The 16,659-nt window shown below is 39.5% G+C and overlaps 5 protein-coding genes across 6 annotated transcripts; 1 reads left to right on the forward strand and 4 right to left on the reverse strand.

Annotated features, from left to right (window-relative positions):
* Positions 1–740: 740 nt before the first annotated feature.
* LOC137730765 (NADH dehydrogenase [ubiquinone] 1 beta subcomplex subunit 7) lies at positions 741–3,510 on the reverse strand. 2 transcript variants are annotated; one of them, XM_068469725.2, is made up of 2 exons: positions 3,026–3,510; positions 741–968 (listed from the first exon to the last, which is right to left on the reverse strand). In XM_068469725.2, the coding sequence occupies exon 1, from the start codon at positions 3,352–3,354 to the stop codon at positions 3,046–3,048; it is 309 nt and encodes a 102-aa protein (XP_068325826.1). In that variant the 5' UTR covers positions 3,355–3,510; the 3' UTR covers positions 741–968; positions 3,026–3,045. The 2 variants fall into 2 exon arrangements, with proteins under 2 accessions (XP_068325826.1, XP_088543929.1); XM_088687803.1 differs by lacking the exon at positions 741–968 and adding an exon at positions 2,153–2,350.
* Positions 3,511–3,832: 322 nt separating this feature from the next.
* Positions 3,833–4,996, forward strand: LOC137730766 (short-chain dehydrogenase reductase ATA1-like). Its single transcript, XM_088687802.1, has 2 exons — positions 3,833–4,036; positions 4,122–4,996. Exons 1-2 carry the CDS (start codon positions 3,978–3,980, stop codon positions 4,936–4,938), a joined length of 876 nt encoding a protein of 291 aa, XP_088543928.1. The 5' UTR covers positions 3,833–3,977; the 3' UTR covers positions 4,939–4,996.
* On the reverse strand, positions 4,985–7,592 carry LOC137730764 (eukaryotic translation initiation factor 3 subunit I). The gene is made up of 7 exons (XM_068469723.2): positions 7,004–7,592; positions 6,785–6,912; positions 6,552–6,671; positions 6,366–6,455; positions 5,918–6,004; positions 5,742–5,821; positions 4,985–5,275 (listed from the first exon to the last, which is right to left on the reverse strand). Exons 1-7 carry the CDS (start codon positions 7,401–7,403, stop codon positions 5,200–5,202), a joined length of 981 nt encoding a protein of 326 aa, XP_068325824.1. The 5' UTR covers positions 7,404–7,592; the 3' UTR covers positions 4,985–5,199.
* A 293-nt stretch (positions 7,593–7,885) lies between these two features.
* Positions 7,886–11,196, reverse strand: LOC137730767 (protein NRT1/ PTR FAMILY 8.3). The gene is made up of 5 exons (XM_068469726.2): positions 11,108–11,196; positions 10,041–10,146; positions 9,732–9,949; positions 9,087–9,640; positions 7,886–8,984 (listed from the first exon to the last, which is right to left on the reverse strand). Exons 1-5 carry the CDS (start codon positions 11,153–11,155, stop codon positions 8,153–8,155), a joined length of 1,758 nt encoding a protein of 585 aa, XP_068325827.1. The 5' UTR covers positions 11,156–11,196; the 3' UTR covers positions 7,886–8,152.
* Positions 11,197–12,155: 959 nt separating this feature from the next.
* On the reverse strand, positions 12,156–15,610 carry LOC137730768 (protein NRT1/ PTR FAMILY 8.3). Its single transcript, XM_068469727.2, has 6 exons — positions 15,440–15,610; positions 15,185–15,321; positions 14,479–14,584; positions 14,180–14,397; positions 13,469–14,025; positions 12,156–13,190 (listed from the first exon to the last, which is right to left on the reverse strand). The coding sequence occupies exons 2-6, from the start codon at positions 15,236–15,238 to the stop codon at positions 12,368–12,370; spliced, it is 1,758 nt and encodes a 585-aa protein (XP_068325828.1). The 5' UTR covers positions 15,239–15,321; positions 15,440–15,610; the 3' UTR covers positions 12,156–12,367.
* Between the last annotated feature and the right edge of the window lie 1,049 nt (positions 15,611–16,659).

Consider the following 16,659-nt stretch of genomic DNA (forward strand, 5'->3'; position numbering starts at 1 on the left):
ATTATTTATTCTCTCAATTCTACCAAAGTCCAAATAAACCTGCGATATCTAAGGGCCGTTTCCTAACTTTAAAAAAAAATTAATAATGTTAAAAGAGACTCTATCATAAAGATAATACTAGGAAGACTAAATTTTTTAAATCAAATGATATGATCATACTTATACGTTGATTAATGTGTTTAATTTTTATTGATGATATATCATTTGGTTTACAAATTTGATTTGAAATTTTGATCTCCCTCACATGACCCCTCTCAAAATAAGACTTTTTTAGGGACTCTATGTCACCTCACAGTTTAACGTGAATTATCATACCAACATGCCAAAAACATGAAATGGCAGTGAGTCTAGGAGAGTCCCAGTTTTGAGAGTCTATTTAGCATTTCTCTTAAAACGAAAAACTACCATTTTGAGTTTCAAAGTTTTGCCTTTCAATTTAAAAAAATAATAATAAACAAAAACTAAAAACAAAATATTTATCAAATAGAGCGGAAAAGAAGTGTTGAACTCAAGATGCAAGGGGTTGTAAGGCCGAAACCTATCTCCTCTATAGTGGAGGGCTTTCCAAAGGTTCAATGAGGCCAGCCCAATTGAATCCCAGTTAAGCACAGGCTTCCCAAGACTTCCTCGGTATCCAGTATAACTGAATTTGATCCAAAGTTGAAGTGAATGTGCGCCAAAAAAGCTAAAAAAAAAGGTTGAAGCGTAGACTTTTACCATCTATTTGATACCCGATCCAATACAGTAAACGAGCAAGAACATGCAATTACCGTTTCGGAAAATCAGAATACAAATGTCAAGCAATGCGGGACTAAATTTATTTGAATACTATGAAACTGGTTGCACAACTGAGAAAGCGAAAGGACCGAGTCTATAACATTTGTCTCAGTACAAAAGAGTCCCGAGAAATTTCTCATCAGTTGCGGTAAAAAGCATCAAAACATCCACACCTCACAAATTTATGCTTCCTGCAAAAAATTTAGCCAGAGTAAGTAGGCAGAACCAGTAAATTGAACTAACGAAAGTAAGACTGAAAAATAAGGCTTCTGGCCATGTGATCATCGGTTACTGAAAGCAGCAACAGAAACTGGGGGTAAGTGTATTGTTTGAGGGTCTTTTACTCTCGACTTTCAATTGTGATCGGGTTACGAGTGTGTGCATAATTGCATATTTGAGTGCACAAATGTATGTACTTAGAAATGATAATACATTCATAAACTACTTTATCAGAAACTTTTCCATGAGAACTTTCTGTTTCTTTTATACAAAAAAGGAAAGATTGAAATGTATCAAGGCGACACGTTTTTATTTGGCTGAATGAATCAAAATGATGAGATTTTGAAATTTTTGGTTTCCCAGTTTGGGTGCATAAATATTAGTCAAGATACTTGTTCTATACTTCGCTGGAAAAACAGAGAGAAGAGGGAATGTATGATGCAGGATATACATGAATGTGGGCTGCCAGATATATATATGCCAGAAAAATCTCTATTCCATGTCCAAATATGAGAACGAGCTAGATAGTTGACACGCCTTGACGTTGCTCATCTTCTCGCTTTCATTTGATCAGTAGTTTGAGTTGTGCTCCCCTTTAAAAATCCCACCTAAATGGGATTTAGAATGACAAAGAAGCTTCTTGGAGTGCTAGTTAACTTGAAATGCCCCCACATTGTAGAACTATCAGAAATGACCTCACCCTATATTACCTCCAGCCCCAATCCTTAAACAGCCTGGCTATCAGCCCTTTCCTCTGAGGTAAAGGAAGGAAGGTGGCAAGGACAAAAAAGGGGGAGAAAATGAAAGGCGTTTTCTGGTTCCCCCTGAGACGCAGGGTGTGTGTGACGGCTCTGTTGTCTTGGGGTACAGAAGTTGTACATTCAAAAGTACAGGTTGTATCTCGGCGATTATAACTCAGTTGTTAGAGCATTGGGCTTTTAACCTAATGGTCGCACATTCAAGACCCGCTATATGTGACCAACCCAATGAACTTTCTAATAAATTAGTAAGTAATTCAAATTCCTAAGTCACTTGGGGATAGGATATGCTGATATGCTAATAAAACCAATTCTAGAGTCAAAATAATTGTAATATTATCCTTCTATTGAAATCTGCAAATATTGACCGACAAGCAGCCACACACTAACATGACACGAAGAAACTTGGGACTCTTGAATTTTCCATAACATGGCATTAAATTCACTAACCAACTAGAAGAATTTCACTGCTGAATGCTCCATTGTATAAATTACATTACCAGACAATAAGAAAATCAAAAGGACATCTCACACACAAATAAATCCCGCCGACCAGTTTATACGTATCCTCCCACACTTGTCTTCAATTGGCTTCTCTAAAAAGAAAATACAATTGTACATGTTCATGTGAAAACACAGCTTCTTCATGTTCAGGTCATATGTAAGCTTGCTATATGTTAGTACAAAGCAAGTGCACTATATACAGCCATCAAAAAACTGAACACCAACATAATTCACACTATACTACTAAGACTCCATAAAGGATCTAAAAGGAAAATCCACTAACTAGATAAAGATGCCGATTTCAAAGCCGATAATGTTTTTTTCATTCATTAGAGGGTGACCCAAATCCCAAATCCCAAATCCCAAATCATTGATTTTCATTAGACTGAGCTGACATTATCCCAAAAATTAACAGTTTTCAAAAGGACCACAATCCCATTTGAACATTGGTTAAATTCCCAAGCTGATACCAGCTGATGTTTAATCCCAAATTTCTACCCCTCCACCCAAATCTTTCTTCAAGCTTGAACCCATGAGTGAAGAAATCCTAAATACAAGACCCCATATTTCTCTTAGAAACTGCATTGAGCCCAATTCAACACAAACCCTAGGTTCCATAATCGCCCCGAAAAATTCCACAATAGCATCCCAAAAACACACAATACTGAGCAATTAACAGCAAACCCATTAATAAAAGAACCAAAAGTTGAAATTAAAATGCCAAAAACAAGAAATTGAAGAAGCAAAACAATGAAATAGTGAATTACCCAATAACGGATGGTGGGTTCTAAGCGTTGGCGGTGTTGGGAATGAGAGGAATCGGCTGCCCCTTCTTATTTCCCTGCTTCAACTTGGCCTCCTCCTCGCGGATCTTCTGCATCGCGAGCATCCTCTCCATGACGAGCTCGTACTCGCACTTCTCGTAGGTGTGGCGTTCGTTCTCGCACTTCCACGGGAGGTAGAACTCCGCCTGCCTGCACTTGTTCAGAGGGATCAGCAAGTGGACGCACTGGTCTCTGTAAGGAATCGGCACCCGATTCTCCACCATCTCCGCCTGCGTCGCTATCATCTTCTTCGACGTTCCCTCAGCTGCCATTGCTTTGAAATATTCAGCCCCTTTTGGTTCCGGGTGCGCTGTGATGGTGGTGGCTTCCGTGGTCCACGCCGGCTTTCGGTGTCGGAGTGTTCAAGGTCGTTTCAGAGTGCGGATTCGTATTGTAGTTACCATTATCCACCGTAACAAATACCTCTCGTTCTTGCTGGTTTCAGTTTTATTTTTTTGTTTTATATTTTTTTTTCAGTCAATGAAGAAAAATCGGGAAGTTTTCTGGTACATTGGGCTGAAGGTCACCAGGGACAATATTGGGCTGTGCGGCCCAGATGAAGCCCAATGGACAAAAAATACCCCTAATTGGATGGATTACTCGACAGAAGTACCGATGGGAGGAGCATCGGCCTTCCTTCAAGTTTGGGGAGGCTCATAACCAAAGTGAAAATTCAAACGGAAAAGTGAAACGGTTGTCCCAAAACGAAGAAAGAAAAATAAAAAAAAGTAGGCCACCGGACTCTTATGGGTTGGAACTAGTTGTAAGGAATGGAAAGTGTGCATGGATTGAATAATCAAAACTTGTAAGGAGCAATGCTCAACTTGCTTAGCTTCTACACCAATCTGAAGTTGCATTATATACCGTCAAAAACTCAATCCAATTGACTGAAAATATGGAGCCATCTATTCCGATGCACGATGAAGATGAGGCGCAGAGGCCGCCTTCAAAGAGGTTGGTTGTAAACTTTCGCCGAAACTCCTGGTGATTCTATGTTTATTTGTATATACGCGGTTTTTATGTGCTTTGGTTTGGTTAGGTTGGCGAACAAAGTTGCAGTCGTAACTGGGGGTGCACGAGGGATTGGAGCTGCCACAGCCAAGCTATTCGCTCAACACGGAGCGCACGTCGTTGTTGCTGATATACTCGACGAGTTGGGAGCTACACTGGCTGATTCTATTGACGGCCGCTACATACACTGTGATGTGTCAAAGGAAGCTGATGTTGAATCAGCTGTCGAGCTTGCACTCAAATGGAAAGGCCGACTTGACATCATGATCAACAATGCCGGTGTTCCCGGTCCCCCGGGGAGCATAACCAGCCTCGACATGAAGCAGGTGATGCACCTCCTCTCAGTCAACGTTCTCGGGGCTGTGCATGGAATCAAGTACGCTGCAGCGGCCATGATCAACGGTGGAAGAGGAGGGAGCATCATTTGCACATCGAGCTCGGCTGGTATCATGGGAGGCCTCGGAGGACATGCCTACACATTGTCAAAGGCGGCCATCAACGGATTGGCAAGAAGTGCCGCGTGCGAGCTGGGAGTGCATGGCATTCGCGTGAACAACATTTCCCCTCACGGGGTTCCTTCGGAGATGCTCGTCGATTCCTACAGATGGCATCTCGGGAAAATGGACATGACGGCAGAAGATGTAGGCAGAATTGTGGGAGAGAGGGGGAGCTTGTTGCGTGGTAGATGGGCGACCGTGGAGGATGTTGCAGAAGCTGCATTGTTCATGGCCAGCAAAGACGCCGGGTTTATAACCGGACATAATCTCGTTCTTGATGGGGGATATACTTCTGCTGTAAGTACCATGAGCTTCATCTACCAGAATAGTGATAAGGATACCGTGTAATTCGACGACGGATCATAAAATTACAAGTCAAATTCTAAATAAAAAGTTATTGGGACAACCAGAAGGATAAATGTGATTATATCACCTATAAATCTTCTACAAAACTGTTTTCCTTCCAACGACAAGCAGCAAACACAGAACATGGTTTGTTGAATCACAATCCCAGAACTACAAAAGTAAATGCTCAACGCGGCTAGTTTGGGAAGGGAGAAGTAGCCTTTCCCGAACCTCCAAGGCGAGAGTTAATATCAAGCTGCAGATCTAAATCTTGATGTTGAAGTAATCAGAATCAAAGTGATGTAGACGTACGTAACCATCCTCACCTCCGCTCGAGAAACTGTTAAAGAGAATAAACAAAAACCCAAAAATATTAAGATAACCTCAAAATCGCAAACATCAAATTCTTTTTTTTTGCAGGAAAATTATCTCAATTCATACAGGCTGATGATAAGTTAAAACACATCCATCATCAATTGATAACAAGGATACCATTATTACCAATTTACGTAAATAAGATGTGTAATGTTTATGCACGATTTCATCTTGATTTAAAACTAAATTAGATCTTCTAGCTAAACAAATAGTTCTTGTAAAAATATATCGCAAAGGGCATGAAAAATGGATCAATCAACATTAGCAAAATCAATATTGCACAGACAAAGGTAATAAGGAATTCCTAAACTATGTAGCAAAAACTATCTAATGGTAATCAAATCCAACTATAGTTAAGAAGAGTTTGTTCATTATGTATTCACAAATCATGAAACCAACAAAAGTAGTTAAAGAGTACGAACTAACTATACCTTTTTCCATCGGGATTAAACGCCAAAGCATTTATAGGTCCAAAATGTCCTTTAACACCTCCAATCTCTTCTTGAAGAATCTATGTATATGAAATTTTAAATAAAAAAATCACTTACTGAAGAGACAACAACCAAGAACCTTCATGCTACAAATAAAAAAAAGTAATATCGTTTACCTTGTCATAGAATTTGGCTTCAAATTTCCCAGAACGATGATCAGTTGTGGTGACCATTGATGCATCTTGACCACCACCAAGTACCACCTGGATAGCCAACAAGGAATTTTGTTTTCATAAAAATAATTCTTTTATAATGAACCAGGAAAATAGTGCATATATACCAGATACAAAGGAATACGCGTCTTTAGTACATATCATCATTCACCAAAGTTAAAACTAGCAATTAACACACAAAGTTACAAACTATTCAGTACGTGTATGTGAATGATAGAAAGCATTTAATCGTATTTCTACTAACTCCAATTTTATCTTAGTATGTCAGCAAATTATTGACTCAAAACAAGTTGGGATGCAAATGAGAGTTTTAGCAAATGAAATACCGAAAAGACAACATTTTGGAAACATGCAAGATAATGCAAACAAAATTGAGATTACAGTTACATACATGATCACAAAGAGGAGACATTGCAACGGCATTGACTGGACGCTCTGTCACGTAGGTCTTGATAAGAGTCAACGTTCTAGTATCCCACAGCTAAAACATATGCAACACAAAACACAAAACACAGTAAAAATACGAAACCTATATACAACTCTGTTAACAAAGTAGGAAGATTATCAGATGCATTACCTTGGCAGATTTATCTAGCGAACCGGTGAGGAAATGGGAACCATCTACAGATTTTGCAAGTGAAGTTATGGTCTTTTTGTGACCCACTTCCGGATCATTCTCCTTAAGTAGCTTACCAGTCTGCAAGTTAATCGAAAACACTTAGAGCCAATCAAATTAAAGAAAAAGCTTTCAGATTTCCAATGCAAGTATTGAATAACGTCACGGCAAGCCAATGTACAATGTACACTCACCTCAGAATCCCAAATGCGAATAACTGCGTCTTCTCCAGCGCTTATGATGGTTCTGTTCAGAGGGCCCCAAACAGCTCTGTTTATTCTTCCCTGAGGTCCCTTGAGTATCAGAGCCGATTCCCCAACCTCTGAAAATTCGAATCCGCCGATTATTCCACATCCAATTTTAGATAAACCCAAAAGCAATACAAAAGGAGTGGGAAAATCAAAGAAGCTTACGATCTTCGGGGTCACTGGCGATGCGCTTGACGTGAATCGCCGACGTAACGTCCATGAAGGGGTCGGTGGTGATGACGGCGAGTTTATCGCCGACGGAGAAGTCGACAGCCCTCGCCGGCGAGTCAAAATTGAAGGTGAAGAGCTGCTGACCGGTCTGAACGTTCCAGAGCTTGGCGGTCTGATCGGCGCTGCCGGTAATGAGGCGGGCGGAGTCTCTAGACACATCGCAGCACCAGACGGCGCCGTTGTGTCCGCGGTAGGTACCGAGGCGCTCGCCGTTGTCGGCGAACCAGACGGTGGGGTTGTGGTCCTTGGCGCAGGAGAAGAGGAGGTCGCCGTCCCTGTTGTATTTGAGGAAAGTCAAGGGCCTCTCGTGCCCCTTCATCAGGATCGGCCTCATCGTCGGAGTCGGAGAAGGAAGGAATCGGTGGAGAATTAGGGTTTCGAAGGAGTAAGGATGGCGAAGGCAGATAGGCGGATTCAGATGAGAGTTTTGGAAGGAGGTGGAAGAATGGTTTAGGTTAAGCCAATTCGGGTTGAGTTAGTTAGACGGAGCGTGGGTCCATCGGATTTTGGGAATCAGAAATTTAGGCCCAAGCTTGGCGTTACGAAATATACTTATATCAAATTGTATACAGATACCATTCTTACAAGAAATTAGACAAATCTAAAAATTTTAAGACGTTCATTTGTAATAAAGAGGACGGGCCTTAATGCAACGAAAATGTTACTCATGTGTGACCAAAGATCACGGGTTTGAGTCATAGAAACAGTCATTTTACAAAATAAGTATAAGATTGCGTACGATAAACCCGACCCTCGCAAACTGGAAAGTCTTGTAGGCTTGGAGTCGTCCTACGATTCTACAAATAAACCCTGAACTTTTAATCCAAATGGTCATGTAGTTTCAAATTTTTGTGATTTTTGGCAATACATGATTTTTGAGGGAAGACCTCAAATATAAACAGTTTGAATTGATAAAATACATTATGAACTGATCACCACATAAACGTGTGAAAAAAAAAAGTAGTATCACGGATCCATTCCCATATAATTGTGGAAATAACAGCATCTTGGAAACATGTTTCACATCAGAATTCAATCTATGTATACCAATTGGAAAACAATGCCTTGTCGAAGAAGAATATCTTAGGCAGCAGCAGAAGCCTTCTTCTCTATGTACTTTCGGGAAAACACCATGTACACCACCAAATTTAAGAAGCTGAGTCCAGCTAGAAGCCAGTAGAAGTAATCGAGATGGCCCTCGTTCAAGTTATCCGGAATCCATCCAGCCTTCCCGCCCTCGGTCGTGATGGCTGTTACCATCGTCAGAATCAATGAGCTGAGGTAATTTCCCAATGAATTCGTCAGCAGCGACAAGGCGCTGCACAAACTCCTCATCGCGTCTGGTGCTTGCTCGTAGTAGAACTCGTGTTGTCCAATGAACGTGAAGACCTCTGCGGCGCCTAACAAAAAGTACTGGGGAATTTGCCAAAGTATACTCAGTGGAACAGCAACCTTTTGGTGGACCAAACCGAGCTCCCTGGCAAGCTGCAATCGCTTAATCTCTAACAATGCAGCGGCTGCCATGCATAGAATGGACACGAACAGCCCAATTCCCATCCGTTGCAGCTGCGAAAAGCCCCTCTCCTTGTGTGTATACCTTTTAGCGATTGGGGTGATTATGCTATCGTAGATGGGGACCCAGATAATGACACTTACGAAATCAAAAAATGAGAGAGAGGCCGCAGGAATGGTGACAGAACCCACGGTTCTATCCATTAGCTTCCCTTGTACCACAAATAGTGTTGACATTTGGGCAAACACAGCAGAAAACACAATTCCTGTGGCCCAGATAGGAAACATGCGGACCAAAATCTTCAGTTCCTCTACCTGTGTAACGGTACAGAGCCTCCACGGATTGGAGAAGTTGCCATATGCAATCTCGGTGTCTGTGATTAAAGTAGCTTTATCAAGGCACCTGCAGCAAAGACATGGTAGATTAAAAGTACTATGTACTCCAGAAGCAATGTTTCGTGAAATATGCAACCGAATCCTGGAAAATTAAAGAGAAGAGGACTACCTCAGTTCATTGCTGTGCTCCAGTTTACGGCTCCCTTCAATGGCAGAACATTTATCTTGTGTTTCATAGAGAACACTGTCCTCGAGCACCTTCACATTCTTTTTACGGAACGCTGCAACCAAAACCTGGAACATTCTTGTTAGAGGGCTTCCGCCTGGTTTCTGAAATCGATATAGAGGTGTGCCAATCAATAAACTTGCAATACAAACACCCATAAGCGCTGTGGGAATTCCAAATCCAATACCCCACCCAACATTTTCCTGAATCCACACCAGTAAACTGCTTGCTATAATAGCACCAATGTTTTGAGAAAAGTAAAACCAGTTGAAATACGACCCCTTCTTCACTCTTTCCTTGGGATCGGTATCATCAAACTGGTCTGCCCCAAATGGCCATATACAAGGTTTGATCCCACCTGTCCCTAACGCAATCAGATATAGTCCAGCAATCAGTACTGCATACTGTGCAGTCGTAGCTGTAGGGCATACGGAACCAACACATTCAGCAGGTTTAAGTGCTGGAACTGATGCTGAGAGAGTCAGAGTACACATTCCCTGCACGAAATCACAATCATTCAACAAGTGAGGAGAATCGATGCATGAACTTTTATGTTAAACAAAAAACGAAATCATTTCTAATATTTACAATTAAGTAGACTATAGTGAAACCGGCAATGGTCCAATATCTTCCCCAATAGGTATCAGCTAAGATTGCCCCGATGAGGGGTGTAATGTAGCAAGTTCCTTTCCAATTAGTGATACTCGTTGAAGCAACGACAGTTTCTTCGTGCAGTTTGTCAGTGAAATAGTTGACAAGATTGGTAGAAATCCCATAGAAGGCCAACCGTTCACAAAAGAACGTACCTGCATTGTATATATACACACACACTACAACTATTACGAAAAGAACAGATTATCGGACACATGAGAGCAGAGGTCAAGGACAGCATGTCACCAAGAATGAAGGAGCACGCTTTCCACTGTCCGGTATTATTTTTGAGAGCAGGGTTCCCCCTGGAGTCAACTGAACCATCTCCGGTGTAGAGGCCACCGCCTTCATTCTGGAGACAGAACATAAAACATCGTACAGATCATATAGAACAAAACATGATCTTAAACCAAAGGAAAAACAAAAGCGGGACAGAAAAAATGTAAGTGATGTAAACTGAGTATGTGTTATTACAATCCCAGCAGCGATAGGTATCATATAGAACAAAACATGATCGTAATCCGAAGTGAGTTTTTTTTTTTTTTTTGAAAGATTTGTTATTATTACGGGGACTATTATAATAATTCAGGAGGAGTTTCGAATCCGAAATGTATGAATCAAAATTCAGCGTCCACTAAGATATTGGACAACATACTGAAGTGAGTTAAGGGGGTGTATTCAATTAAAAATTTGAGAGATTTTTATGTTCCCTCGAAATCTCACGGGAAGAGATGAGATTTGTGAATACTATAAAATTTCTCAAATTCTCTCTAATTCCTCAACTTTTCCAAATTCTTTAAATTCAAATTCTAATTGAAAATACTTGAATGTTATAAACTTTGTTAAAATTATAATTGAATACACCAGATTTCTAAAAATTTTAATAACCTATCTTAAAATCCTAATTGAATACACATTAAATTTTAAAGAATCACTTAAAATCATGATTGAATATCCTTGATTCATTAAAATAATTAAAATCATTCAAAATCTCAATTGAATGCAGTCCCTAAATTTGAAGCAAGTCGAAGCTGACCCCTGGAGACTGCCTGGAAGACTTGGTACAATCACTCAGAAAGCAAAAGTCAACTCATTTGCTTCTAAATTTTTTATTTTTAGAAAAACCCAGATTAGTTATACAAATCTATGATTCAACAGCAACTATGGCACGAAAATGAAATCAGACCACTTCAAGATGCAGAAGAATGTACGGAAAGATTGGGGAAATAAAAAAGAAGTAAAAAACAAATCATTCTGATTATTTTGCAGTGCTAAGATTTAAGGAGCAGATGGAAGAGGTAGAAGATTTGAACCTGCAGAACATCTTCTAAGAGTGCTGTCTCTTCAGTCTCAGAAGCCATCTCTCTCTCTCTCTTATATATATATATATATATATATATATATATATATATATATATATCTTTTATTTTTAAATGTTATTGATATTTTAAAAATTATATTTTACATTTTGTATTTTTTTTTTAATATAAAAAATTTGAAATGTAAAATAAAAATTTTAAAATGCTAATAATAATTTTATATATATCAGATTTCTGTTGTTTCAGAGAATCCAAAAGACGATTAGATAAAAAGAATCAACCTTTTATTGGTTCGTCGCGTGAGCAATAATTGATGAAAAGGTGACGTAATTGAAGGTCCCGTAGCCCCCGAGTCCATAGACTTCACTGTCATTCGTTTAATTTGCCGATGACACGCAACAATGGTTGGCCACACACACACCCCATCACCATCAAGATTCAACTTGAACATAGAGCGTCGGTTGTTGAACGCTTATTTTATCTTTTTTTATGCGGGTTATGATCGATAACGTAAGACTACACAGGCGAAAAGAAGATCGACATGACATATGTTTATGTTAGAAAATGCAATCATAAGACAGAGATTTAATGCAAAATGTTAAGGAAAATCTAAGAAAAACTTGAAAAGAGACTTTGGAAAGCTTGTTTTCATGTTTTTATTTATTTATCTTTTTTTTTTATCAAAAGATAAATTTGTTAAATTGGATTTTAGATTAATGAGCCGACAGGATTCGAACCCACGCCACGATGCAAGGACAACACTCCTCTTCACCACTACTGTAGTAGAGGGGGCCTCTTGTCAAGCGCAACCTTCTAAGGTTTATACAGTCAACCCACTTAGTAAGATAAAGTTTTGTTGTTATATTAGTTTATAACGAATGAGGCAAAAATGTTGTGCATCCAACTCCCACCAGAAAACTTCAACAGGGCTGCCCGGCCACATCATCTCTTGTGTAGGGTCTTGTACCAATCAAACAACCAAGGAGAAGAAACTCAGAAAGCACGAATGGTTTAAAAATTGCACAACTTAAGGAGAGAATCATTGCGAATAACACACATTTCTTTATAATCCCAAATGACTTTGTTTGAAGGAAAATGCAGAGCTTGTAGCTTCTGTTTACAAATTACTAGTAACAGGGTGATTTATACAAAGGGGTTCATCGTCATCAAATCAGAAAAGCATTACTAACACTTCTTCAGTTTCTTCCGTTTGCAGTTTTGAGGGTGTGCCGAAGGCGACACCTCGAGAAAGCCTTAAGAAGCCTTCTTCTTTTTGTACCTCTTGGCACAGACAACGTACACCAACATATTCAAGAGGCTGAGTCCGGCCAAGAGCCAGAAGAAATAATCCAGATGACCTCCGTTTAAGTTATCCGGTATCCATCCAGCCTTCCCATCCTTTGTTGAGAAGTACGTTACAATTGTTAGAATCAAGGAGCTCAGATAGTTCCCCAACGAAGTCGTCAGAAGCGACAATGCACTGCATAGACTCCGCATAGCATCTGGAGATTGGTCGTAGAAGAACTCAAGCTGCCCAATGAATGTGAATATCTCCGCAGCACCCAACAAGAAATACTGTGGTATTTGCCAAAGGATAGTCATCGGTACAGCTACCTCTTTGTCAACCAAATCAAGCTCCTTTGCAACATTCAACCGGTTAATCTCTACCACAGCAGCAGCCGACATGCATAGCACTGAAAGAAAGAGACCAATACCCATCCGTTGCAGCTCTGAGAAGCCCCTTTCTTTACCAGTAAATCTCCTAGCAATTGGGACAATAAACCTGTCATACACGGGGACCCAGAAAATAACACTAATGACGTCAAATGTTGAGAGGGAGGCTGGGGGAATGGTGAAAGCACCAATAGATGTGTCCATCATCGTCCCTTGCTCCACAAACATAGTCGACATTTGAGCATAAACAGCAGAAAAGACAATTCCAGTAGCCCAGATTGGAAACATGCGGATTAAAATTTTCAACTCCTCCACCTGTGTTACCGTACAAACCCTCCATGGATTGGAGAAGTCCCCAGTTGTGGTCTCAGTTTCTGATATCACAGCAGCTTTATCAAGACATCTGCAGCAAAAACAATGCTCAGAGTTTTAGGAACAATTGACATACTAAACTCTTACAGTGCTTTGGACCTCAATAAAATGCAATCAAACTTTTATGTGTAATACAACATGATGAAAAGCAAAGGAACAGATTGTACTAACATAGCACGAAAACAAAATTCCATTTTCTTTTGTATAGCAATTTGAAAATTCGTCATTTAAGTTTTCTGCGAAAATGTGTGATTATGTAAAATCCAAATAATTATTCCCAAGGAAATAACACAGTAAGAAGAAATTTACGTCAGTTCATCACTGTGCTCCAGCTTACGACTTCCTTTGATGGCAGAGACTTTATCTTGTGTTTCATAAAGGAGACTACTGTCTTTAGGGACGTCCAAATTCCACTTACGAAATGTTGCAACCAAAACCTGGCACATTCTTGTAACAGGGCTTCCCCCTGGTTTCTGAAATCTATATAGGGGTGTGCCTGAAAAGAAACTAAAAATAGCAATGCCCATAAACAATGTAGGTATACCAAATCCTAAACCCCACCCAGCATTGTCTTGAACCCAGACTATTAGAGAACTCGATATTAGAGCACCGATGTTGATAGAAAAGTAAAACCAGTTGAAGAAGGATCCCTTCTTTACTCTTTCCATTTTATCTGTATCATCAAACTGGTCCGCCCCGAAGGACGAAACACATGGCTTGATGCCACCAGTCCCCAGAGCAATCAGATAGAGTCCAAAGAAGAACACTCCATACTGTGCTGGAGAAGCGGAAGGACAAACCGAATCCACACATTGTGGAGGCTTCAATGCAGGAACTGCTGCAGAGAGCGTCAAAGTACCCATCCCCTACACCAAATAATAATTAGTAAACATATCAGCACATTTATATCTCTAACCCCAAATATGTATACATATACATATATGTGTGCATGTATATGAGATGAAATTCTATAAGCACCCAAAAAATGGGAAGAAAAAACAAAATTGAAATTGTATTTACAATGAAGTAAATGATGGAGAAAACAGCAATTGTCCAATATCTCCCCCAATAAGCATCTGCTAAGACAGCCCCGATCAGAGGTGTAAGATAGCAAGTGCCTGACCAAGTAGTAACATTCCTTGCCGCAGACACGTTTCCTTCGTGCAATTTGTGTGTAAGATAAGTAACCAGGTTAGTGGCAATCCCATAGTAGGCCAAACGTTCGCAACATTCGGTACCTGTAACATAGCATATGTATTATAATCACGTAAACATCTTTGATGCACAAGAGCTATGTATAGTGAAGAACAAAACATCACCTAGAATGAAGGGGCAAGCTCTCCAATTCCCAGTATTTTGTTTCAGAACAGGATTCCCCTTAATGTCAACTGAGCCATCTCCAGTGTACCGCCCGTCACCTTCTTTCTGCAGATGCAACAGAAACACATCATGTGAATAGTGTCACGCTGTTCGAAACCTCGTTTACGATTGCTTCCATAGGAAACACTTCTGTTCATAAGTGTGCTTTTATTAAAAACACACTGCCATCTTTATTAATTCAAGAGATTCGGTATGCGTTTCTCAGGTAAAGTCGTAAGTGCTTCTGGTGGGTCACCTACTATAAATGCTTCTTAAAAAGCACTTGGAGACGAACAAAAACAATCCCAAACCCACTAATGGCAACAGATGATCAGTATTCAAACGTGAACAGAAATCGCGGGATACCCATCTAACTTCAAATGATTAATTTTAATCATACACCAAAGTAAAATAGCTTCCCCAAAACACCAATTGACTAAAAGTCTAACCCACCTTCCCAATCGAATTTCAGTTTAATATTAAAAATTCAAAATCCCTAACAGCAGCTAATCAAAGAATCGATTTGTGCCCAAATTAACCCTATATTACTCACATCAAAGATCAAATTTTTGAGATCCAAACATCGAAATCAAACAAAAGATCACAACTTTCAGATAAAAAAGTCAAGAGAGAGAGAGAGAGAGAGAGAGAGAGAGAGAGAAGAACCTGAATAAGTCCATCTTCCAAAAGCGATCGCTCCTCCTCCTGAAGAGAACCCATCTCTCTCTCTCTCTCTCTGCACGATCTCTAATTCCGCCGCTCTGCTTCTTCTGCGAGTGCAATACAAATGGAAAATCTGTGTTCTGAAGGACAAAGAGGAACAGAGATATTATTATTTTCCGTCTTGGAAGTCGGAAGCGTGGATGGATAACACAAGTATAAGGTCAAATTATCGTGTTAAGTGTCGTAACGGAAGACAACCTTGGGGGAGTTGGGACTTGCAGACGTCAAATGGCCAGGTTGTTTTAACCGACAAGGATAAAGATTAAAGATTTTTTTTCTTCAACAACAATCTACTTACCCCCGGTTTCCGGGCTAACCAAGTGATGTCGTTTTCTTTACTCGACTTGGCCGTAAAATGCTTTTATCTTCGTCTCAACTGCTTGTGTGGTAAGTATTTCTTCGTAAGCGCATGTGTGATATTTTCAAATTCATTCAATTGATTAGTTTGAAATTGAGAGAATTGTGTGAGAAGTAAAAATAAATGTGTAAATAGTACTACTTTTCCATTATAAATAATAGCAAAAGTCACACTTGCATGAAATGAAATCCACTACAGATTTTTGTGTCTGGTGCTCTCGGACTGATAAATCTGGAGTGTTCAAGAGAAAGAAAGAGATCTTGATCATTCAAGTTTTTAAATTTTTGTGAAGTAAGTCAGTGAAATAGATTAATAGAGGCAATAGAATTGAAATTGAGAGGTCTGGATTCCTGATCCGTAGACTCCGAACACAAAGATCCAGAGTGAATCTCAATCCCAGCACGTGTGTGAGCAAAGAGGAGACAGAGCAATGGAACAAAATGTGGGATAAAGAGGGAGGTGGGAGGTAAGGTGGGATCATCTCTGTGAGGAAGAGGAAAAAACAGCAAACTTTGTGTTGTGTGATTTACTATATTACTCATAACTTTTAATTTGATTTTTTTTTATTATTTTTTTTAAGTTTTCTTGATACAGCTAGAATGGTATTTTCATCTATTTTTTTAGTTGACGAAGAGGCTTCTATTAAATAGTAGAGAAGAAGATATTGAAATTTGTATAAATACTTGTTCAATAGCTCATTTAGAAGTGTTTTTAAAATAATTAAAAACGCTTTTGGTAAAAATATTTTTAGAATCTTTACCTAAGAAAATCTTTTTGGAACCAATCTTTACAAAAAATGTAAGTGAACACTTAAAGTACTTTTGGAACCAAAAATATTTTCTCTAAAATCGTTTTTATGTCATTTTAAAAGAGCTCTTACAAATGAATGCTTTATCAAGAATCGCTGACACACCCCGACCGAGATCGGAGCGTGCTGGCCGTCACACAAAGGTGACGTAGCCATGTGCACGTGCGGAAGCTAATAAGTAGTAATATAAAAGTACGAATAATTAAAAACTAGCATACAAGTACTAGAATGAGTGCTAGTTAGTGCGATACA

This window comes from Pyrus communis, chromosome 16, assembly GCF_041283825.1.
Source record: "Pyrus communis isolate YQ-2024b chromosome 16, ASM4128382v1, whole genome shotgun sequence".
Lineage (NCBI taxonomy): Eukaryota > Viridiplantae > Streptophyta > Magnoliopsida > Rosales > Rosaceae > Pyrus > Pyrus communis.